The 25427-nt window shown below is 38.7% G+C and overlaps 1 protein-coding gene and 1 long non-coding RNA gene across 11 annotated transcripts; one reads left to right on the top strand and one right to left on the bottom strand.

The window, feature by feature from the left end:
* Positions 1 to 90: 90 nt before the first annotated feature.
* Positions 91 to 8955, bottom strand: LOC145493789 (uncharacterized). Its single transcript, XM_081473254.1, has 2 exons — positions 6836 to 8955; positions 91 to 2020 (listed from the first exon to the last, which is right to left on the bottom strand). The coding sequence occupies exons 1-2, from the start codon at positions 7449 to 7451 to the stop codon at positions 840 to 842; spliced, it is 1797 nt and encodes a 598-aa protein (XP_081329380.1). The 5' UTR covers positions 7452 to 8955; the 3' UTR covers positions 91 to 839.
* On the top strand, positions 8943 to 24933 carry LOC145493803 (uncharacterized). Of its 10 annotated transcripts, XR_014050171.1 has the most exons (10): positions 8967 to 10759; positions 10872 to 10931; positions 12387 to 12512; positions 15548 to 15641; positions 18425 to 18753; positions 20599 to 20679; positions 21802 to 21913; positions 22750 to 22822; positions 24188 to 24285; positions 24843 to 24933. It is a non-coding gene; the product is annotated as an uncharacterized LOC145493803 (long non-coding RNA). The 10 variants fall into 10 exon arrangements; XR_014050167.1 differs by lacking the exons at positions 22750 to 22822; positions 24843 to 24933 and having other exon boundaries at positions 18425 to 18549; positions 18689 to 18753; positions 24188 to 24279; XR_014050168.1 differs by lacking the exons at positions 8967 to 10759; positions 24188 to 24285; positions 24843 to 24933 and adding an exon at positions 8943 to 8958 and having other exon boundaries at positions 18425 to 18549; positions 18689 to 18753; positions 21802 to 22819.
* The last annotated feature ends 494 nt before the right edge of the window (positions 24934 to 25427 follow it).

Below are 25427 nucleotides of genomic sequence, written 5' to 3'. Positions count from 1 at the left end.
CAACAATCAAAACCGCTCCGAGCTTTACAGACACTTCACAATTGAAGGGGTTAGTCAGCTTGATTGTCCCAAACTCCCCTCAGAACAAAGGGAAAGGAGCCCTGTAGAATATATAGCTATTTGTTTATCTGGTTACAAACAAAACTCTAATGATTTAAGATACTGATACTTTTAATATTGTTAAGTTGGACACATTGTTACCTTTTTACATGTTATGATGTTGCATTCCCAAAACGTCAGCCGAGCCACCAAAACGACTCAAAAGTAATCAATCAAGGAAAAAAAATACAACGCTAAAATGTAAAAGCACGAAAAATCCGCATTTAAAAACCATGCCGGTCAAAAACATATATGCCTGTCAAAATATGGAAACAACAACTTGGATTCAGAAAAATCAAATGTCCTACCAAATTTTTATTACATAAATTTCAGATAAATTCGCAAAGTTTGGCTACTTTAATTAGACTAAAATATTGACAAAGTTATCAACGGTTAAAGTCAGTAGGGGTACTTATCCTCCATCCCAGCCCCCTGCGATTTTAAGTGTGGTTAACGGAGGCCATTTAAAAATATCAATTTCATGATAATTTGCAGCTCTTCTCAAGGAGCTAAAAAGAAATCAAAACTAATTACGAAGGCTCGTTCAGAGATTCATTTACATCCTGCACTTTCGCAAAGCTATTCATCTAAAAAAGTCATTAACGAGAAATAATTTAAACTGGAAATAATCAGATGTACAAAATATCAAACGGTTGTAAGGTAGACTGCAGAAACGTGGAATCCTGCAAAAGGAATAGATTAAGGTTTTCCTTCAGTATTCCTTTGAAAGATTAAGAACATTATTGCGGATTGACAATCCATTCCACGGCTCTCTCATACCCAGTCATCATGGTGACCCTGCGGCAGTTCTGCATCCACTTGGCCGGAAATACTCGATTTTGGCAGCGAAGGAAGTCACGTGCAACCAAACCATTATAGTCAGCCACTGACCTCCATGTGCGCCGTCGATTCACTTTATCCGAGGTCTCGCGATCTGTAACATGGAGGGCAGCGCGAAGAAACTGGATGAACTCTTCGCTGTGGTCGAGATACTCCACAAAGGCCACCCTTCCGTCGGAGTTGGCAATTGCTGGATTTTTGGTGTCTTGTAGGACTTGTTGGCGAAAGCTCTTTGTCATTTGTAAGTAATGAAGTAATTCTTTTTGAAACAGCGTATGATGCTGAGACCAGTTTTGAAATTCTGTAATGATAACGCCAGAAGGGTTTGCTTTGTTTAACAGTGGTTTGCACACGTCCAAGATGCTGGTAAGTGGCACATAATCACCTATGTTTGAGGTGGTGACGCGGTCATACTTCCGGTCTGCAGGAAGGAATGGAGTCATCTCCATACAGTTACTCAACAGAAAATGAAACTTTACCTTTCCCGAGGCCAATGTCGTAACGCACCTCTCGAACAAGTGTCCCACATACTGACTGTACATCTTGAGAAGAGAGGCGCAGTGAAAATGTTGTTTAACGTCTTTGTAATCCCACGATATAAATGGAATTACAGAAGGAACCAGTATGTACCTGAATGGGTAAGGACCATCACTTTGATTTAGAAAACCGGCAGGAATGCCCGTTAGAGTAACATTCTCACGAGTGAGCTCTTTTCGTGATCCCTTGGGTAACAGAATGCCATTTGCAAACCAGTCAGAAGCAGATGTTTTATGTTCCTTTGGAATTTCCTTCAAGTACAAATCTATTCCATCCTTTGAACCGCGATCCTTCTCAAACATCCTTCGTCGCTCCTCTGTAATCCAGTCTCCCTCTTGAGAACTAAGGTGAAGCCAGGTACGCCACACTTGCACTAGTTTGTAGAAATGGTCTTGCTCTATCTTCATGGTGCCTCTTGTCAATTCCTCAAGGCTGGATGCATGGATCAGTTCTTGAATGGTATGCATCACAAGCCTGAAGTCTTCTTCACTAAGTCGCAGTGAATACCAAATTTGCGTCACAGAGTTTGCTATCTGCTCTCCTCCTATAAGGTGAAAATGAATCAGGTTTGAATGCTCTGTTAAGATGGCGTCTACATCAAGCCGTGGAGGAGGAAGATCGATATTAAAATTAAACGAGAGTTAGAAACTGTTCGAGATTGAAAGCGAGTGTACCTAATGCCCCATACAGATCGTTGGGAGAAGGGAGAAAATAGTTGTGAGGAAATTGGGGTGAGGCGCAAAGTTTTCCACCTCTTGATTGCTTGATGAACTTTGAGTTTTTTTTGATGTCTTCTTTACTTGTTTTTGAACTGAGTTAGATTCCCAGTTGGTGGCAATCTAATGAGGTGCCTTTAGCCTTTCTCTCTCAAGAATTTCTGGTTCAAAAGTTAAAAAATAAAGCACCTTCATATCTTTTTGAAAAAAAAATAATAATAAAATAATGAAAATGAAATATATCACAGTAAATTGCTCGGCTTGACCGGTATTGTATTTGAATGATTACATGCGCACTAGTTTGGGATTAGCAGATCCTCCAGTTAAAACTACCTTGTAAAACATAATAAACAGGACCTTGTGAATCATATAAATAATTTGTACCAGGTAACACTCAGTCGTAGTTGTCATTTGTAATGAATACCATTAAAACAAAAGACTTACAAAAAAGTTAAAATTTGTGCATGAAGGTACTGCTCAAGAGCTTTCATTTGGATAGTCACAGACTAGAGTATTATTCACAGTCTTCAAGGATAGCACCACCTTTTATAAAATGATAAACAGTGCCTCATGAAAACTGATACCACTCATTTGACTGTTCACATGTTAAAAAGTTATTCCTAGGCTTCAAAAGGTTGTATCACCTTGTATGACCAGATAAAAATCACCATTTAAGTTCAGAAGCTTCTATTTGAAAGTCAAACACTACGTTTTCATTCACGGACTCAACATTTTGAACAATTTTGCACAGCATGATAAACAGTATCACATGAAAGTACTGCTCAGTAGCTTTCACTTGAATTCCACAGGGTTTGATTCTCATGCCTACAGGCTAGAACTGCCTTACATTGCTCAATAGCTGTCAGTTAATTTTTGACATATTACTATCTATAATTTGTGCTCTGATTCCCTTCACAGCCATAGAGTTAGAATCACTGTAGATGCCCCCCAAGGCGAAATAAATCACAAGCCCAGCTGGTCGAACTTTAATATGCACGTAATGCGTGCGTTCTTGAGAAAATCAATCTAATATTTGAACCAGAGTTGTAAGAAAATACTTCTGCCTTGATTCAATAAAAATGTGTAGGTTAAATATTCTTCATACACTGCGTTAAGGGTCGCAAATTCTCGGAAGTCATGATCTTCGGAAAACACAACTTGAAATTTTATGCAAATTATGTGCCATGCAATTTGCGCCTTGTCATAGGGCTGTTGTTTTCGTACCCCAAAGGAGATCTGACTTTGAAAAGGTTTTAAGATCGCAAGACGGCAAAGATGTTCAGCTGCACTATTCACTCGGATCGCCAAGACCAGTAAACAAACTTCGTACAATTTCTGCTAGCATGTACAATGTAATAGCCATAAGTTGTATAAAGACCTGGAAAATTCTTTGCTAACAAGTTCTCCATAAATGCGTACCAGGTGATCTGGTGACGTCATTGCGCGAGACTGGAGAGAAAATTTTATTGCCGTATCCCATAAGGCAGCCCGCGCGTAGTCGTGAGTTTGCATTTGAATGATGGCGGTCACTGTCAGAGCGAGTGTTGATGCTTTTCAGCGTTATTTTGTCTTGTCTTATACCGCGCTTGGAACTCGGAATTGTGCTGTAAATATGAGAAGTGTTGATTTGCACAGTTGGGAAGTCTCTTTCGACGGTGAATGTTTTCTACCCTTGGATGGAAGCGATTTGAGTACTTGAATCGCACAACATGCAGCGCTGGCCGCATCGCATTGTAAGCTTGAAAATCACTTGGTGTTTTACTTCAATTTGCTTTTAATAGTGTACTTTCTATACAGTATTAAAGGTACCGTATTCCATCGATCTCCAGTTTGCTTTTATTTAGTCATTCATTTTATTATTATCGTATGTCGGCCACAGCACTAGTTCGGTCTACCATTCGATCAAACGCTCTCCAACTCAGTGAAGAAAAAAATTTAATAATCTGAATGGCACACGTCAAGAATTGCTAGAAAAGATTGGCCTGACCTTTAATAGATTTGGAGAGGTAGTTGTGGGCTATGCTGACATTGAGAATTACATTACACTATTTCTAAGTCAGTCAGGTGTACAGAGTGCAGTTGCAACACCAAACAACAGCATTATGATGGTTTCCCATGGCTGAAATTGTCACGCCATTTCACTGGGGAGAAAAGTGTCAGAGTGAAAATCATTGAGCCTTATAATTTACTGAGCACAGTGTAACAGTTGCTCTTTGGTTGGGAAATGATGACTATGACGCTGTCCAAAAATGCGCAGGGGCAGTTTATGAACGGCTTACACAACTTCAAACAATCAAACATGCATTAACCCATTGACGCCTGAATGAAATTGCCCGCGACCCACCCCTAAACCATATGCGGAGTAACCACAGACACAAGATCAGGTTTCAAGACATCGTTTATTTAAAGTTCAATAAATGAAGGGTCGAAATATTAAAAAATATTAACAAAAAGAACTCAACCTGATGTACAAAACTGGTGAGAAAACAAGAAATTATATTATTTCCTTACCGCACGACAAAATGTCCCACAGAAGCAGAGAAAATTGACTTTGCGAAAATGAGTTAATCATTGACTTTGGGGGACTAAACGAAACCAAATACAACCGAATTTCATTCTTGTAACGGCTAACATTTGAGAAAACAACGAAAAATAAAAGCGAGGAGCTCTTGTAAAATCAATCTGAAAACAAGAAATCGAGTAATTTCTTCGCCGCGCGACGAAATATGACGGCGCTGGAAAGAAAAATGAAAGTCGTAAATCAAAAAGGCGACAAAAACAAGCCAATTATTTTGAGATCAGTCGTATTTCAACTGTGTTAATTAGTGGCCATTTTGGTTCTTTTCCCAGCCGTTCTGTAGTAGCTTAATAAGACGCGGAAATATTTGAACGAAGCGAATAAACAAAATAAACAAAGCGCCTGGAGGTCGCCGTAAATTAAATATGCAGAAATCCAGCGTGCAAGTTACTGTTCACTTTTCAAACCTAAAATTCCCAAATACAGGGAACCAAATTAAAGAAACGCGAAAGGAAGGTCAATAACAATAGATTTTCATTCACACTGAGGCGAAGAAACCTATTTAAAAGCAAAAAATTGTTCAAAATTTTGCGCAAGTGCTTCGCTGCATGACCACATGTTCAAATTATTCTTTACGCTAACGCAAAAGCTTGAGTTTTTACCGACCGCTTTTCCAGACATTGTAACGCCTGTGGCTTTACCAATCGTTCCAAAAGTTGAATTCAATTTCGAAGTAATGATGTACATTACCATTTTTGTTTCTTAAGTCCGAAAAGCTGCTTTAAATCTGCGATCTGAAAGCGCTCCGATCTTCATGTTTTCGCGGCGGTTCTGTAGGAAGAAAACCTTCTTCACTAGAAAGTTCTACGGACTCTGTACTAGTTGATCCTCCTTACTGAGGCCACCTAAACATTGATTTGTATTTTTCCTTTCTATTTTAAAGCCTAAAGCAGTAATTTATCCCTGTTAGGAGTGAAAACAAGACCTTGGAAGTTTTTAGATTTGTCCCACAAACGCGCCATGATTAACTACACTTTTCGAGCGCACGATTTTAAGAAGAAAAACCGTCTTTCTAGACAGCAAGCGGCGGAAAATGGGTAGAGCAAACTTAACAAGTACTAGAACACAAAAAACCCTCATAGAATAAAACTATTGTTGGTCTGTGGAAGAGACCCTGGAACAACGAAGCTGCGAGAAATGTTGAACAAAGTCTCGCAACTGATGGAGGACTTGCCATTGTTTACGATCTCTGCGACGATACCAATGAGAATCCGGAGGAAAGATATCCGATTGTACAAGATCCATCTTTAGTTCGAGCAGCACAGATGGCTTCCTTGCGTCTTCTGCACACAGTTCCTTCAACCAACAAAGCTGAATACGCCATCAAAACGTATGGATCAATGGAAAGAAGGTTCAACCACCTCTTGCGGGAGAGAACATGTCATGTGCCCATGCACGGAAGGCCCACAAGCCAACTCACTGACTTTGTTGGCCTAGATAATCGAGTACTGAACTTTTCTTAGTTTAAGAAACTTTAAGAATACTCGGTAGTAAAGTTATAACTCCACTCACAACCAAAGCATGATGACAAAAAAAAGCCTTCCGACTGAAAACTGCCATGTTTATCCTCACAGCGCTATCGATGTGTCGATGGACTACACGCCGAAGGTCAGGACAAGCTCTACTAGGCGCGCAAAGAGTTCTGTGCGGCTTTAAAAATAATTTCTCCTTGAAGATGATTGGTTAATTATTTACGGTCAGATCACCTGGTAGACAGCTGTGCTTGATTCCTGAACCAAAATGGTTTAAACTCACAACTTGCGATTGGATTAGGAGGATACTCAACGAAGCAACTTGAATAGTAAATATCTAAGCGGAACTCTGCTGCTAAAATATCCTAATTCTTTAATTTGATTTTATTGTGTCTTATACGTATACGGTCGCGTTTTCGGAAAGCACGATTTAATACTGCAGTGCGAAGCCCGAGTAAACGCTCTTAGAGCGTCTAGTTTTTCGGGATAAAATTACCCCTGATTGGACCATACAAAATAGCTCGAGAATGTGGCTCTACCTAACCTTGTTTTACTCAGCATTAATATATCCTAAATATAAAAGTATAACTAACCTTCAATAAGCATGTATAGTAAAAGAACTGTACGTGCCATCACACAAGGGCAGATGTCGTTCAAAACGAAGGTCAGTTCTTCTTTATAGCTGTCTGGAAGCTGAGACAAGGAAAGTACAACATTTCTCGGGTCACCAACGCCGCAAACAAGAATCGATAAAGGCTTGTTATACTGGACACCTTCGTTCAACGGCAAGTTGATCAGATCCACGGCTGGCATGTTTCCCCAATAGTAGACGGTTCCCATACCTGGACCTGTGAGCGATTTCTTCAAGTCGTAGCCAAACTTTAACTGGCGGGACAACTCTTCTGTTTTTGCGCTTATCGCTTGGCAGTCAGTCTTGTGTGTCGGCCAAGACTTCCTTTGGCATTCTTTGTCGCAGTACCATTCTTTTCGACAGCTACCACAAGGCCTCAGTCCTGTTTTTTCCTTTCCACATCCAGCACACTTCCTCTTCAGGGCAGCCGTTTGACAATCAACCTGATGCCGAAACACATCGCTGTGTTTACATACATCGCTGCAGTAAAGCGCTATTCCGCATCCACTACAGGCGATCTTTGGAGATGGAGGTGAACAAATGGTGTCACAACGCCAACATTGATCCTTTTTAAGCATTTTAAATTCTTTTTGGGTCGAGAAACTGCTTCTTTCTTAACGAGATAATGGCTGACTCATCGGCGTAATCGATACTTTATAATTTATTCATCATTTCCGAGAAAGTCTCAATCTTACTGAGAATTTGCTGTGTTATTACTCAACCGTGGCCAATGATTGGCTGATGTGCAACGAATTGGCTCTTTTTGCTTGACTCCACTGCTAAACCAAATAAGTGTAAAATAAAGGCGAAACAAAGTAAACGGGAGTGCATTATTACTTCCGGTTTTTCTAGGAAATACAACTCGACCTGCCTTGATCGGGCCCGATCTGACCCTCATTGACAATCAATTCTTGTGATTTATACCTGTTTACTTATTTTCGGAAAGTGATACGATGCCACCCCCTATAAGGTTTCTTCAAAGTTTTGAAAAGACGATTTACTTTTATAAGAGCCTGAAACTTAACGTCTTCGAGCGGCTTATCCGCAATTATAATTTTATGCGCAATTTGTAGGTTATCATATTCTATAAATTATCGTTAGGAAATATTATATGTACATAATTATTTAGCCATTTAGTACTTTTAACCTTGTTCTTTTACCTTTCCTCTGAGATATTAGCTAAGTCTAGCTACTCTATAAATCCGAGATTAAATAAAGTTTATGTATGTATGCATGAATGTACGTAAACTTTCAGTGGCTGTTCATTCATCACGGCTCCGGGAAAATGTTGATATGTCAATTGTGTGTCCATCACTTTTAACGTTGCCATGGCAACCGCAAATTTCGTGTAGGTGTGACCAAAAATCAACTTTTTAACATAATTCTGTATTTCTCACTTATCTTCAAATTGAAGAAATTCATGAATTTGCATTCTGACTTGATTTTGTACTAATTTCTGTTATTTCTTGACTTTTTAAGAAAATAGTAAAATCCGAGATGGTGGACCCAAGAATGCGGGTCTGATGACGTCATTTGACTTTATATGACGTCATAACCAACAAAAATGGTATTATTTTGTAGACTATATGGCACAGTGGAGTTCTTTCTAAGTCGCGCTGCTGGATTGCCAGTCCGCGGTGGTAGATTCTATTGAATGCCGTTTTTTAAAAGCTGCTTTAAAATTATTTTGGGAACGTTTTGTTAGACCGGATTTATCGCTGAGGGTATACCTGTAGTTTTGAAGCCAGTTTGGTCCGAATTTGAACATTTTGGTCTGAAAAATGTTTACATATTCCGGTCAGCATTAGACTATATTTGTATTCTCGGTTTTGGACTGGAACTAGCTAGCAACCGAGGCTAATGGACGAAGTCGTTTCAAATACAAATGATATTGATCTCTTTTTAATGATATTTTCCCGCATGAGCCTCTATTGTAAGCTATTTCCAGTCTGAAACCGAGAATACGAGAGTGTGAAACCAGAAGCATATCACCTAGACAAGGTGATAAGCTTATTACTCAACTTAAGCTAACTTTTCTATTTTTCTAGTTCATATGTCTCTTGTCTGAACCGAGGCACTTGTTGGGTAAGGCCTTGTCTGAATATAGTGTATATCGATTTACATGTAAGGATTAGGTTTGAAAAAGAGTAGGGAAAATAGCGTTGTTTGTTTTAAATTGTAGACGCGCCGCACACCCCCACCCAAATGTTCGTGAAACACCCCCTTCCGGAAGATAGCCGACTTTGTTAGCGCGATATGGCAAAACGCCATTACAACAAGGTTGGAGAGAGGTTGGAGAGTTTTAGCAGCGCAATAGAATTCTTCATTCTTGTAGCTTTCTTCAATTTAGGGTTAGCCATGAGAGGAATTCTCTCGCGTTTTGCCCTCGCGTGCTAACAAACTCAAGTTATGGGATATATGTGAACATTTATCGTCGAATCATAATCTGTCTCAGGCATTGTCCCAGGCTTGCCTGCGAAGTTGAGCTGAGGGAGCTGAGTCAACTTCGCAGGCAAAGCCGGCGGTTGTCGGCGATTGTCGGCGATGAAAATACTATGTAACATCATCTGCGGACGCAACGTACTCCAGTAAGACGATTCGATCCATATTTACGGGTGGAATGGTTGAAACTTGCGTCCCTTCGATTTGTATTTCGCGCAAATATGAGTACGTCGGCGATCTATCGCAGATGCGCCGGGGACCCACTGGAACACTGAGATCACCGAACATTTCCAGTTGCAACCAGCGACTATGTCGCAGATAGGTCGGCGGGATATAAGAACCAGGCTTTATATGGGCTATATAGGTATATGTTCACTCAAAGGGTATGGTTTTTCAGCCGTTTTGGTCATAAATAGGGTATCAATTGTGGCCATTTTGGTCATAACTAGAGTATGTTTTTTGCACTCTAGTCTTGATATGGGTATGTTTTTAAGAAGAAGCCACTTTTTCAGCATTATCGAAAAGAAAACCAACAAAAGCCCGTCATAAATTCTGATTGTGGCAATTTAACATTAATCTGAACTAGGGGAGCGCTAACTCGAACCAAAATCGATTTCCCCTGGATTTCCGTCATACGTTTACTTTAATTTTACCCTCGGTAACCTCGAACTCTCGATAACTCGAAACAATTTCCGTTTCCCTTCAAGTCATTTTCTATATAATTTTACCCACGATAACTCGAACCATGTCTGTCAATCCGTGACAAATCAAAACAAACAGTGTACTGTAGCTCAAAACGTGCATTAAATTTATTTTGAAGCAGTCGCGTGAACTTTTTTCGTTCTTTTACATTACACAAAACGTGTCAGTTCAGCTTAGGTTCCGCTAGTTTTCACAAAGTGTTGTTTCTTAGCTCCTTTTCCAAAGTGTCAATAAATCTCTTGGCTCGATCCTTTGCAGTGCAGTGAAATTTGATTAAAATGTACAAAACATCTAAAAACATTAAACACCGTTTTTTCTTTATTTCCCATCATTTGTTTTCAACTCCCGAAAACTCGAACTCCTAATAACTCGAACCTTTTTCAATTTTCCTTGCAGGTTCGAGTTATCGGGAGTCGACAAGGCAGGTCATAAATTGGGTTCGAATTTTCGGTCAGGTCATAAATAAGGCAGAGAAAATCACAGATTTTGGTCGTTAATAGAGTAAGGGTTTTGGGAAACGGACCGCACACATCTAATTATTCTTGGAGTAACCCCCCTCCCCTCCCCCAGCCACACACACGCCTGGGCAAAATATGGATGAGGCGCGAATATTGCCACAACACCAACTCGCGCGGGTAGCGCGCGAGATGAGTGAACGCTCCCAGCATTCTTTGCAACAACAGTTCGTCCATGTTGTTGAACCGCGAAAGTTGAACGAGGCTGAAAAAAGGCAGACTGAAAGGTTAATTCGTTCTTATTCATTGTGTATTTAGTACTTTTCCTTGTAGTGCTTTCATGCTTTGTTCATATGGAGGACCTTCTTCTTATCAGTGTACCTGATGTAATTTTTTCAGGGAAGATCTTCGCTCGGAGCTGGAGAACTTTGTTGGCGAGCGATTGAACTCGGATTGCAGGTAAACTTTTTGGACAAACAAAATATAGTTGATTTATTTACATTGTTAACTCTAGCAATATGTGTTTCTTCCCCTTTTGATCGGGTTCCAGCTTTGTTTGTGTATTTTCGTGAGTGTTCGGACCCTCCTCCCCATCGGCGGTATCTTCAGTATTCTCGCGAGTTCTGCCCCCCCCCCCCCCCCGCCCCAACACACACAGCAGACAAGATCAAATAAATAGAATGGCTATATCTGCCTTAGAAGGTGAATAATTTTACTCTCAGATGAATTATTTGACTTTGTTTAATCATAACAAGATTTTGTAGAATAATTTATCTGGAATGAGACAACACATGGCATGGGTAAACTGCTAGATATGTTTTGGAAATTAATTTGTTTGAAATGCTTTTATTTGTAAGGCCTGGTTCATACGTTGCATTTCTGCCGTGTCGAATGCAATTCAATGAATTAAATTCGACAGAAATTCGACGTCTGAATTGGCTGACGCATTTCAGCCGTACGTTTGACTGGGCTTGTCGCATTATCCGACAGTATTGCAACACCGATTCAAACATTGAATTTCTGGCGTGTCGAATCTAATGCATACTTTATGTTAATGTATGAGCATGCATAAATGTGTTCCCGCCAAAGAAAAAGAAGAAACTTGGCCATTCTCGACCCAATGCAACCTGAACATATTGCAACACATACTGCTCCATTGTCAGCCTTCTCCTTCTTGTTCCACTGGCGGACAATTTTTAGCAAAATTATAGTCCCTCGTCGCTCAGTATTTTCGTCCGCCATATTGAATACTCTACGTTTAAAACATTTTCCGTTGGCCGACGTACCCAACAGTATAAATTCTGAATTAAGTGCGACACAAGTGCGACGTATGAATCCACAGTCGCATTTCTGCCGCACTTAATTGAATTGAATTCGACACGGCAGAAATGCTATGTATGAACTGGGCCTTATGTAAACATTTGTATCAGTCAATTTGAAACCACCACATCCCCTCCCTATGTCCACAGGGGAGGGGGTGCTGCCAGAAAAATTGGGTGGAAGCACTTCCTAAAACCGTTACCCTATTTGAAAGCTTTTTTTTTGGCTATGATTTTTCCTACCCTATTAATGCTCCGACCAAAAATTTGATACCCTATTAAGTGCTGACTGTAAAAATCAATACCCTAGCTGTTTCAGACTTTAAGAGTGTTTTTGTACACGCAACATAAAGCTTGCAAGCTATGTTACCATTTCAGCCAATTTTTTATCAAGATAGGTTAAGTTAAGGTAAGAAATTTCACCAACTACCGCATGTAGACTAGTTTTCTCTAAGATTTTTCTCAATGCTGAGTTATTATCTGATGTTACGTGCGGTGTCTGTAGTTGCCAACCGCCAAATGTATGATTTCTTATCTAAAATTAACATCTGCTTAAAATGCTCGTTTACAGTCTGATGTGTATTTTCAATTACAGTAACTGATCTTAGAGACCTAAAGACGATTTTACTGGAAATTAGAGCTACAGGCAAACATTTCTGGATCAATGTTGGAGATAATGATCATGGTATGAAAGGTCAAAATGTCAGGCAATTAGCTCATAGTAAGTGCCAAGTCTTCAAGATGCTCTCAATTTTTGTTTTGCCCAAGCTAGATTTGCAATAAAAACTTAGATTAATGGATACTTTTAACCGGGAAAATTGTTTTGACAGGCACATGTAAACCATGATGTACCGTGAAATTGGTCCATGAAATTAAACTAAATTTTGACATTGTTAAAGCATATAATTTTGAAAATTTGAGGAAAATTCAGGTTTAAATTACATATAAATCTGACAGTGCTGACTAACTTTTTAAAAAATATTATTTTTAGTATTATGGGTTAGCTTTTCAAGCCACACTTATTATTTTGGCTTGCTAGCATTTGTAATAAGTGTAATTTTTGGGGTGCGTTTTGCTTTTTGCAGGGCAAAATATGTACACGTAAGGTTGTCTCAACAAGAAAATAATATTGAAACAACCTCAAAGTTATAATTATGAAAGAAGCTACTGAAAACCTTCTTCCCGACAAAGTTTGACAAAATCAATTTTTTTCTATCGTGCATAGGTATAGGTGATTGTTACAGCAAGCTGCTCTTAATATCTGGTCGCGAACACTCTGATTTTGGATCTCATTGGTGACCAGAGAATCACTATTTTGAGCCCTGAAATCATTACAACAAGCAGATACATTGTATTTAGTAATTAGTACATTAAAACAATGATACATGTAAATTAGAATCACAACAAGCTAAAACTACAGTGTTTGACTTTTTTCTAAGTAAATCCCTCCTCTTTGAACAATGTTAAAGGATATGTAGATTTGAAAGTTTTCCATGAAACTTAAGGGGGGCAGTGTTATGAATTGTGCATGTGGTAAGTTTGGTTTACAACTTAAAACGTTTAGGCTGAATTTTTCAAGTTTGTTTGACATATTCAAAATGGTTATGAGTAGTGAAACAAGTGGAAACTAGCCACGCTGTGTGAACAACAGGAAACTGCAATCAGGAAAACTTAGGTGTTTGATGAATATGTGAAAGAAGAATAAGCCTTCATAAGCTTTTTGTCCAACTGTCAGTCTTGAAAGCATTGTGAGTGAAAACTTGGATCAGTCTCTCACTGCAATAAGTAACCCCTGTCAGAACTGGTAAATAAGTTTGGAGCAGGCTAGTTGGGCTTGCTTTTTAGTGTTTCTCAGGAATTCCCCTTTTGCAAAAATATTTGACAAAGTTCAGTACATGTACTTTCACAGGTCATGTAGCCTGCAGAACAGCGGATTAGTGGTGCAGAGAGCGAAACGTGGTACACAAGCGCAGAGCGTGCCCATGAGGTTGAAGCGTGAGACAAAAAAAATCCCCCTGTAGTCACACTATTGTTTAATATGCTCTTCCAACTGTTCGCGTGGCAAACGGTTTTTGCTGATTGGTTGCTTTAAGCCATGTGGAGTCAGACACAAGTCGTGCATGTGTTTTTGTCACGACCCCCTGGCTCGGGAGATTGGGCAGCCACTCCCCATGTTTTTCGTCTCGCACTTCACGTTTGTGGTCGCGCTCCATGTGTGTCGCGTTTTGCTCTCTGCCAGGGCTGCTAATCTGCCTGATCTGCAGATTACGGGTCACGTAGCTAAGTTTCAGGTTAGAAAAGGAGAGAGAGTCAAAGGGGTGAATTTGAGTATAATGTTTACATGTAGGTGTCTGGAAGTTAGAGAGGGCCTTTCAAATCAATTGTAAAGAAAAAGTAAAACTTTTTGTAGGGAAGGGGGCAGTTGGATGATTACTGAATTCCTAAGCATTGTCAGTGGAATTTCCAAAACCAAGAAGGGGGTTTAGATGACGATGGAAGGGCATGGATATTTTCTGGAATCTGCATCCATTGCATGTATCTTCATTATCTTAAGAATCTGCATTCATTGAGCTTTCAAATGGTGTATCGAACACAGAATTCTGTAACAATATTCAAGATTTCACACATGCATGGACTATAACACTGTCCCTTAATAATAAATCAGGGGTTTCATTAGGTGCCGGTCAGCAGGCAAATTGACTGGCTGTGAGGATGATTTTGCCAGCCTGGTTTGACCATCTACAGAAAAGGGTTTCTTCTGAAGATGTTCAGTTGAAAGAATTTTAACTGCCTGTGAAAACCAGTTGCCCTCCTGCTGTGAATGTTAATGTACATGTAACCCTTGAAAACAGCAAAATGCGTTCATTCAGTTGGTAATTTATTTTTTTATTAAAACTTAAAAGTTTTCACTTGTGGTAGGGTAAATTGCAACACATTTCACAAATCAGTTGATACCAGAACTTGACAGAGACATAAAAAATAACTCAAATTATTCTTAATCCCATGGTTATCGCCATTTTGTCTCGTTATTCTAGTACATGTACAGTGGAACCCCACCTTACAGCCACTTTGTTATTATACCACATTTTTGTGTCCTGGCGAAACGCCCATACATTTTTCTCATAGAAAAACGCTGTAAATGCAGCCAGCCCTTTAATACGGCCAACTGCCACATTTTGAAATCCCAACCTGTATAACCCTTTACAATCTTACCCTGTTTAAACAGTCACTCGGCCAGTTATAGAGTAAGTGGTTTAAACCTAGGAGTGTCAGTAGTTTGTATAGCGTGATTGTCTGAGTGAGGGTTATGTTCATCTTTCCAGTCTAAATATTGTACGAGCTGATTGAAGTTTCAATTTTTTTTTTTACTTTCTGGATATTATTAAAACAAGATTGGTTCAGAAGCGCAATTGTGATATTAATACATGTATCTGTTACTTCTGTTAAGACATCACTCAATTTAGACCAGCCATGAAATTTGACCCTACCCCATTAATATGGTCAACCAGTTAATACGGCCAAATTATCATGGCCTGTTGATGACCGTATTTACGGGGTTCCACTGTAGGTTGCTGGTATCCATTTATAATCCTTGGTGAAGTAAGTTACTGTTTGAGTAAAGTGCTGTGTTCAAGGTTATAACTCAAGAACTTTTGGAAGGTTTCTTAATCTGGGGACCATTTCACCTGGTGTGATGCCACTACACCATAAACATTTGTACAGTATCTAAATTTTTCTATTTCTTCTTTTGAACAGCTGAAGACAAAATACTGAGGACAAGACAGGAGGAGGATGTTATCCACAAGCTTATTCTAGAACAATGATTTTTTTTTTTTCAATCCAGGACCAGGTAAACACTTGTGTTCTTATGTGATGATCAAATCAAAACTTAACCTGGTTCCTTCAGGGGAATCTCCCAAGAGCAAAATGCAGCACAGTTTTTTTCCCTTTTTAATTAATGCACTATTATGATGGGATCCAAAATAGTCAGAGAAATTTTCGTTTTTCAAAATCAGGGAAAGTTCGCTTGGGGAATAAATGGAGAAAGTGGGAAGGCTCCCTTTTGTACCGTACCTTTGAAAAAAAAAAAATAACTGCACCAAACTACTGAACCAATTCCATTCAAATTAAAACCTATAGTATGACACACTTTCAACAAGTGTTCACCAAACTAACTAAGAACAGACACTACTCAACTTATACCAACAACTACTCACCCCTACAGTAGTCACTATGGCATTTCTTGACCTCAACAGAACTCACATGATGTTCTCAACACAAACTTCAACAAAAGTAAACCAGTTGAATCAGACCATAACTGATCAGTCACTGATTACTACCTTTTCATAATGGCTTGACAGGTTCTCAAAGAATCAGTGCTTTCACACTAGACAAACTACTTAATGATACTTGTCTGCTTTTTTTCTTTGTGGTTGGCAACATGACATTTGCTCCTTTGGACACCTCGGAATGGGACATACTGTAATGACTTCCTCAATCTACACCCCCCCCCCCCCCCCAAGCTCAAACCTTGTCATGATTCACTGTTATTTCATAGGGTTTCCCAGGTTAAGGATTAGTTTTGAGGTGATCATTGCATTCCGTGATGTAAACCAAGTTCTGCTTTTAATTTTGAAATACCACAGACATGTAAATTAAATTCAAAATGCTTTCATTGGCTCAGTAAGTAACTTAGTTTTAAAGTGGATAACATTTCATTTGGTCATATTTTGTTTAATATTTCTGCAGTCCAATTGTAAATTAAGAAAATAAAATTTTCCTTTCTAGCTAGTGAAAAATGGAACTCAACATCAGAAGTCAAGAGATTTTTTTCAACATTTTTCAATGTAAAAAAGGTCACTCCAAAAAGCTTACTTTTAGGTTTTTCCTTTCACCGAAGTTTCAGCCTCTGAAGTGCCTGCTATCCTGAAGAAATTTGTCTCGAAAGAAGCAACTTCAGAGGCAGCCATTTTGAAACTGTACTTGACAGCCAGGCTATGTTTATGTGATGTTGTACCATCCGCCTTGAAATTGGTGGGAAGGAGAAAAACCTGCAACTGACTTGCATCAAAATGTATTTTTTCCAAGTGATTATCCAAAAAATAAGATAATCATGATAAAAAATTAGCACTGAACTTATTGTAAAAATAAGCAAACAATTTCTTGTGGAAGACTGACAAGGTCAGTCAAGTGGTTTGCAGGCTAAGAACATCATACAGGTCAGCATGGATGGCCCAAGTGTTAACTGGAAGTTTTATGGAGAATTAAAGAAGAAAGTTAACACTGACTATGGTACCCTGACTGCTGCTGTCAGTCAAGATGTCAAGACAACGGTACGAGAAATACCTTGATCAAGAAAGGCAGAAGAAAAAAACTGAACAGGAACGATCAAAAAGAAAGTGTGTGCTGGAAGAGACTGATGAAGTCAAAAAGAAGAAGAAGAGAATTGATGCTGAGATTAAGTCACTCAATGACACAGCCGATGAACTTTGTACCAAAGCAGAGGCTACTGCTAAGTTAACCTTTATCACTCAGGTGAATGCTTTGAGGTGATCTGCAAAGGACAAACTTAATGATCTGGTTTCCTTAGACAAAAAATTAAGTTCCATGCTGGAAAAGCTGAAGGAATGATTCTGTACAATCCTATCCTTTGGTTGTACAACATTATTTGCACTTACAGGAATTGCTCTTTTGGAGTGACTGGAAGAAATGTGATATCGTGCCTGTGGAAACGGACTCCTTGAATATTGTTAAAAGTCCTGGAAAAGTCCTGGAAAAGTCCTTGAATAAAAGGTCATCAAACCTGTATAAACCATGAACAAGGATTTTTCTTGCTTAAAATTAGTGGCAAAATTCTGCTTATTGGTGATAACATTATTTTGCACACAGTGAGTCTTGGATGCACACTTGCACTATGCAGGGCTCCCAAAAAGTGCTGTCTGATCTTACGGGACAAGTACATGTACTTGCTCAGGGCAAGCAAAATTTGAGTGCTACTTGTCCCAAGGGGAAGCTGGAATTCAATTTGTTTTTTTTTCCTGAGCCCAGACTGTTGAGTTAGATCATGTGGAATTACTGGCCACATGTATTTAGGATATTGACCACTTCTTCCCCTGGACTCCCAAAGCTCTTGTAGCCAGTAGAAATCGGGATGTCTTAAAATGTTTCAATTCAGGTGAAATCACTTCTCTTACATTCATACACATTGTTAAAGGCTCTCACTTTGCATGTAGAAGGTCTACATCACCACTTGTTTCTGAATTAAGACTTCACCTGAGTAGTTACATTTAATGTTTTTAAACTAAACACAGTTCCCTTGAGAATATTTTCATAATTTATTGTAAATATATTGGTCAAGTGATACACTATGTGGCTAAATGTAATTTAGGCAACATTTGACTTGAGCTAGTGCTGGTCAGCAGCCTTTCAGGTGGGGGCATGCTCTGTGGGGTCTCATACAAGATTTTGCAGGACTTAAGAGTGTTGCTTCAATGCTAGCGGTGGAAGAACTTGCAGTTTCCTTTGCATGCCATTCATGTTTGTAGCATGCTTTTTCACCCTGCCTCCCTTCCTTTCACAGCTGACAGTAAATATACATGTGTGGGTAATAAGTATCTCCACTGATTCTGTCAGTATTACAGTGCCTGGTGGTTGCCACTAGCAGGGTTGCCATGGATACCTGCATGGGCTGCTTGAGGCTCATATCTTGCTTGGCTCCACCTTTCCCAAGGCACCTTTCCCAAGCTCATGAACTGGTGGTGAGTTTAACAGTTGGTGGGTTAAGCATGTTAAGCCTGTAAGGCATTTGCTGTTTACAATTACATGTATTCCTTTGGGTTAATTAAATATTATTTACATGTGGTTTATAAATATCTTTCATTTGTTTTCCTCCATCAGGAGAAAAGAGCTCAAGTGATAATGTTCTCTGTGACTAGATACCAAGAAACACAGAATTGCATTCAGTTAAGTATTTGCTCAACTTCATCCTGTATATCACAAAACGCTACACTGCTGCAGCCTTTATGTGTAAATTATTGTGAAGTTGTCAAACCCAGAATAAATATGGCCTGGTCCTGTGACAATTTGTTTTAACTGACTGAGAAAATTTCATTCCAATTTTTCTGACAGAGACTATTTCAATTAATTATTGTTTACTATTTCAAGTTAATTAATAAATTAGGGGGCAAGGAAAGTTTGATTTATCCATCAATCCAAGACAATTTTATTAGAGAGTGTAAGGTCACACAAATATGGATATGGTCAGTTCCACCGAAAACTCTACCACAGTTTCTTGATCTGTGAAGCATAGACTGGTCTCTCATCCAAATTGCCAGTGCAAGATTTTAAGAAAACCTGTTCAGGAACAATTAGACTGTCTGCAAGCGCTGAATGGATCTTGAGCTTTGTACAGGAGATGGGTGTAAGAACTGGCCCACAAGGGAGCTGGTTCCACCAAAAATCTCTTCCTGAGTTTCTTGATCTGTGAAGCATCAACGGGTCTCTCATCCAAATTCCCAGCACGAGATAAAAAAGAAATTGTTTAGGAACAATTGGACTGTCTGTATGCACTGAATGGATCTTGAGCTTTGTACAGGAGATGGGTGTAAGAACTGGCCCACAAGGAAGCTGGTTCCACCAAAAATCTCCTCCTGAGTTTCTTGATCTGTGAAGCTTTGTCTGGTCCCACATTCCAAATTGCAAGCACAAGAGAAAAAAACTTGTTTAGGAACAATTGGACTGTCTTCGTATGCAGAATGGATCTTGAACTTTGTACAGGAGATGGGTGTAAGAACTGGCCCACAAGGGAGCTGGTTCCACCAAAAATCTCTTCCTGAGTTTCTTGATCTGTGAAGCATAGACTTGGTCCCACAAAAAAGGTGAAAAATAAGAACTTGTTTCAGAACCAGCACTGTCTTCATTACTGAATGGATCTTGAGCTTTGTACAGGAGGTGGGTGTAAGAACTGGCCAACAAGGGAGCTGGTTCCACCAAAAATCTCTTCCTGAGTTTCTTGATCTGTGAAGCATTGACTGGTCGCACATTCCAAATTGCCAGCACAAGAGAAAAAAAACTTGTTTAGGAACAATTGGACTTTCTGCATGTGCTGAATTGATCGTGAGCTTTGTACAGGAGATGGGTGTAAGAACTGGCCTACAAGGGAGCTGGTTCCACCAAAAAACTCTTCCTGAGTTTCTTGATCTGTGAAGCATAGACTGGTCTTATATTCAAATTGCGAGTACAAGACAAAATTGATCTTGAACTCCACATGAGATTGGTGTAAAAGAACTGACCTGTATAGGAGTTGATTTCATATTGCCTTTGTCTGGTGCCTTTGTTTCCCTGTGTGTAAAAGAAACTGATGCTACAAAAGAACAGTTCAAAAATGTCTAATAGATTGTTCCTCTGATTTGAATTTCAACTTTTTACATTATTGAAACTGATCTTGAGAAAGTTTTAGTTTTCTCTTTTCTTAAAATTTAATTAACTTACCTATTTATTTATTTATTTTTTCTGACTTCAGTTTTACAACCCAGATAAAATTTGAAAATTTATGTGACTACTCAGCTCACTTAGTATATGTACTATTTTGAGTAGGATTTTGCCAAGTATTAAATCAATTTTATTCACTGTTTTGATTACTTATTATTTATTTTCTGGCAAATAAATGGCTGGTGCTGACCTGCAAACTGAGGAGAAAATTACTAATAATTAAATAATGATTAGAATTTATGATAATTTATTATCATTAATATGAACAATTTATTGATTAATTAATATTCTTCAAATAAAATGTTTAACCTCCACAGGATTTTAAGACCAAAGGTATTCAACCTTACGACCAAGGATGTTGAACATGACAATCTTTCATCCATTTCACCAGAATACAGGTAGTCTCATTTGGAAACTTCAGTGTCTTGAAATAGGTCCGCTAGGCGTACATATGGAACTAGCCTTAAAGGGACACAGTCAGCTTTTAGACCGCACTGACCTGGACACTAGTTTTCTCACTTTGAAAAAAGTTCACCTCAAACTGAAATCAAAGTACATCTAGAAATCCGCTTCAATCTTTGCAGTGTTTTGCTTGATTTTCAATCGTTTACTGAAAAACCTGTTTTTGAGTGTGCTTTTGCTCATCCTATGATTTTGGTTTAAAACAGTATGGATCGCGTCTCTGTGATGTGTAAATCAGCTATGAAATGGTATCTAACGCGCATGTGCTCCAGCTGACTGTGTCCCTTTAATTACTTACCCTTCACCCACGTTTGGTTTGGTTATAATTCAATCAATCTTTTTTATTCCTTAATGTACATTTTACAGTTGGACTGACCCATGGATAGCTAGCGCTAGTCTAGGCGGGCCAGTCTATCAATAGTTACAAATGCTTTTTTTTTTTCTATTATTATTGATAAATAGGAAAATAGAAAGTTAGGAAAAAGTGAATAAAATAAAAAAGAAAAAGTGGGAAAAGAATGAGAAAAGAAGTGAGGCGTAATTAGAGATCTAAATTTGGGGTTACCATTCATTGAAAGTGTAATCTGTCCTGTGGATCTGCACACAATGTTCTGTTTTGGATACAACTCTGCAAGAATTTTATATATTTTTCTTTTTGCGCAAGTCTATCTTGGGATGATAAATTTATGAACCCAGCTTTGAAGTACATGTATGTAAATCATGGTAAAGACAATTATATGTTTGTAATTGTGTACTGAATTTAAGGCAAATTTTATTAGTGACGGTCATAGAAACGTCAACGTAGCATTGATTATTAGTTCGCGCTTCAGAACTGTTTATTTAAAATCAGTTTATTGTAGTCAGTTAAATTGCTGTAGGGTAACACAAACAATTATAGTAGATGTGTTTACGTTAAACAATTTGCATCTTATTTGTGTTTATTCTTCGTCTTGTATTATAAGACGACAACCAGTACGAAATTTGATAGGGAAGTGGACTAAAGGTAAAACATTTTTGTTTTTGACACTTAAGTAAAGGTTCTTATCTTGTTCTTTCAGTTATCAACGGTGGCTGGTTTCAAATGTTCAAGAAGGTGACTTTCCAAAGCATCATTTACACTGTTGAAAAAGTTCCTCTCACATTTTTCGTTAACACGAGAGACAAACTCAAGTAAGTTATGTTGCTAACATTTACTGTGGATTTGATTATTTGATCAGCTATGCTGAATGTTACCTCAATCAGCGCGGTTAACTAACCCAAGTTTACCGGATTTAAAATCTGTGACAAAATTCTGTAGCCAGAATCAGTTAATGGGACGAAAACAGTCACCTGCTTGCTGTTTTAATGGGAAAAAAATCTCGGTAAATAATTAAGAGAGATTTCAGACTAATTATCAATGCAGGTGTGAGTCAGATTTCGAGATATGATGTCACATCAGGGTAGCAAGAGACCTGCTCCTTGAAAGATGGGTCACTCAGCCAAAGTTGTGCTGGCTGGCAAACTCAGGGGTCTCTCCCTTATAAGCCTAACCCTATGCCAGAAGCGGGTTGTTACCTGTAGGTTTTATGATCGAAACTGCACGCACATCTAAAAGAAAATATTACTTTAAAGTACTTGCACAATGGTTGAAAAAAAAATGTTTGGTTGGTTGGCGTCTTTGCATTATCCGAAGATGCTGTAAATTGTCTTGTTACAAATCTTGTGCTGTTGGAATGATATTTTTGTTGGCGAGAAATTTTGTTAGAGAGAAATGCAGAGAGATGGGTGTGAGAACTGATCTGCAAAGGAGTTGGGTTCTCCAAGTATATTTTTTCTCCGGCCCCTGTGTTTATGTGTCCTTAACATAGCGTGGTTTTCACATCAAAACAGTTCAAAATAGAAGCTTGCCTGGTTTTGAGGCTAGACTGCATCAGCATGATACAAGTTGATTGAATTGAGCTAGCGTTAGTACCAACCCGCTAAATGAAAAGGAAACACAGTTCAAATAATGTTCTTACCCTCCACAGCTTTAAAAAACCAAAGTTGTTCAACTTAACAAAGATGTTAAACGTGATAATAATTGGTTTTGCTACAATGCAGGTGAGCCCCCTTACATATCTGAAATGGCTACGAATAGGTCCAATATGCGTACATGTGATACTACGTTCATTATACTTCAACGGCGTTTGGTTTGGTTGTAACAGCGTTCGGGATCCGATTTGGTCCGTGTTGGTTGAAATTGCAATTTAGTTTGAGAATTTTTCAAAATAACATATCAGTGCTACTGTGTGGACCGGAGTACAATGTTCTGTTTTACAACCTCAGAACCATATGTAACATGTGTGGCTGGCGGGACTCGCGCGCGAGTGATTTTCGGTGGCGGAACGGCCATTTTATTGATTTTGTAGGAAGCGTGAACCAACCTTGAAAGCTTTTTTGGGATTTTTTATTTAACTTTACCGCTACATAATTCAAGTTGCAAAACGGCAGAGAAATTTCACTACTGAGAACAACGAAACCGGTCATTAGACCAACACTGCGACATTGGCTGAACTTTGCTGCGTATTTAGTATAAGAATATCGAATACATTGAGCTATAAGTTTTGGAACCATGAAGCACACTCGTTTGGCCAGGACAAGTCATATTGGCGTCCTTTTCCATCCGTGTAAAAAGTATCGGTTTTTTAATGGTTGAACGCAAATTACATTTTACGATAAATTCTTTGCTCTTTTTCCTTCAGTGTAGGCGATCGGATTTTGCACTGTAAAATTGATTTTTTAAAAACTGGTACACGAGGAAGGTTTGGTCAATTAATTTCTGGTTTTAAAAAGGAAAAAAATACCTCTGTACGCCAGGACCGGGACTCGAACTTGCGACTCTGTCTAGTCCCGGAGCGAGAGGCGCGCACCAAACCACTGCGCCAACTCGACTTAACACATTTTGCGCGGAAAACTTGACTACATAAGCATACGAGTGGCGCGTATTAATGGTCAGCGTGACGTACCTAAACAGCGCACACAATGTACTACTTTGGTGCTTAATTGTTTTTGTTTTGTGTTGGGGGAAAATTTTTATCTCGCTAAAGATACAAACGTAAAATTTATGATCCTCAGCTTTGAAGTATTAAAACGTTGAACGAGCAAATAATTATAAATTTGTCATGTTTACAGTTATCGCAGCGTTCTGAGATAATAAAATCTAATTTTAATAAGCACTATTGGTCGTAAAAAAGGTTAAAGGGCAACTGATTATTTGCGAATTGGAAAATGTATGTATATATATTTAAAAAAATAGGTTATTGCCTTGTGAAAAAAAAGCCTGATGTGTTTATCGCAGAAAGGAAGAACGGTACAATTTGCATCTTATTTGCGTTTATTCTTGCCTTATATTTTAATTTATACGGGAAGTTAACAGTGACAGTCGGATAAGATTAACTTCTTTTTATTACTTTTTGTTTCCCTTAGGCTTCAACAGCGAGCAGCTTCAAAGTTTGAGAAGATGGCTTTCAAGGACATCATGCACGCTATCGAATGAATCCTCTGAACACGATGGGCAAACCCCGGTAAGTCGTATTGTTTATATATTTGCTATACGTAATCATATCTCGTTCATATCAAGGCATTCAACAAACCCAAGCTTACGAGTGTGTGAGGAGTTTTAGGTACAGAACTAGACAGATTTTAAACGGTTGAAACCTTTTGTTGCATATTTGGCCGTTAACTTGATTAGACGTCAACAGTACTTTTTCAAACGTGAAGATGAAAGCAAATTTCGCTACGATCGATTTTGAATCGTGCCGGTTCAGGGACAGCTACATGCAGATTTACATGTGAAAGAAAATATTATTTCTGAGATATCGCGCAATGAGAGTATGGAAGTTCAAGCGAAAAAAGGTGTCTCGCTATAGTTGGTTTTGATTGTGCCGGTTTGGGTACATCAAGTACAAGTGCATGTAAAGTTCGGAGATATTGTTTAAGTCTAAGTCATTGAAGGTATTGTTTAAGTCTAAGTAGCTTCTAACTAAGCTGTTACGATCATGTTCTTTTGGAATAATATTCTAAGTCTCTTAATTGGTGGGAAATACTTGTATGTTTTAAGTCACATTCTCTTCTATTTCAGATGCCTTTGAAATGACCAATATGGGGAAAGGCAAAAGACAAAAGACAATCTTGCAAATGCCCTGAAAAAAATGAGTACCAGACAGGAAAATTCTCAATCTTGGAAGGAAAGCAAAAATTGATGTGGAAAACAGCCAGCAATAACTAGCATTTCTTTTATACTTATAGCGAGAGTTTTGAGCTCTCGTCCTTGTGGTACAGCTTTGCATGCACGCGTGCGCGTTTGGTATCATATTTTATAATAAAATTTTTTCTAAGTCTTTTGGCGGGAAACGTTTGTATATGTTAAGTTCGCTTGCGACCTCTTTCTTTTAGATGCCTTGAAAATGACAAGTTTTAAGAAGTGGCCAAAGAAAAATTGTCAACCTTGGAAGGAAAGCAAAATTTGATGTGGAACACCGCCACCTCCCCGCCACCACCACTAACTAGCATTTCTTTTATACTTATAGCAAGAGTTTGGTCCACCCATCCTTGTGGTACAGTGGCCTCTAATACGCATGCGTACTAGGGGAGTGTCCCAGTTACAAGAAATGTAATGTACTGTACGTCGTGACTGTATGTAACTGATAACTTCGTGTCGGTTTAA

Source organism: Orbicella franksi, chromosome 7, assembly GCF_964199315.1.
Source record: "Orbicella franksi chromosome 7, jaOrbFran1.1, whole genome shotgun sequence".
In the NCBI taxonomy this organism is placed as follows: domain Eukaryota; kingdom Metazoa; phylum Cnidaria; class Anthozoa; order Scleractinia; family Merulinidae; genus Orbicella; species Orbicella franksi.
The sequence above is the reverse complement of the archived record's forward strand: the minus strand, read 5'-3'. Positions and strand labels throughout refer to the sequence as shown.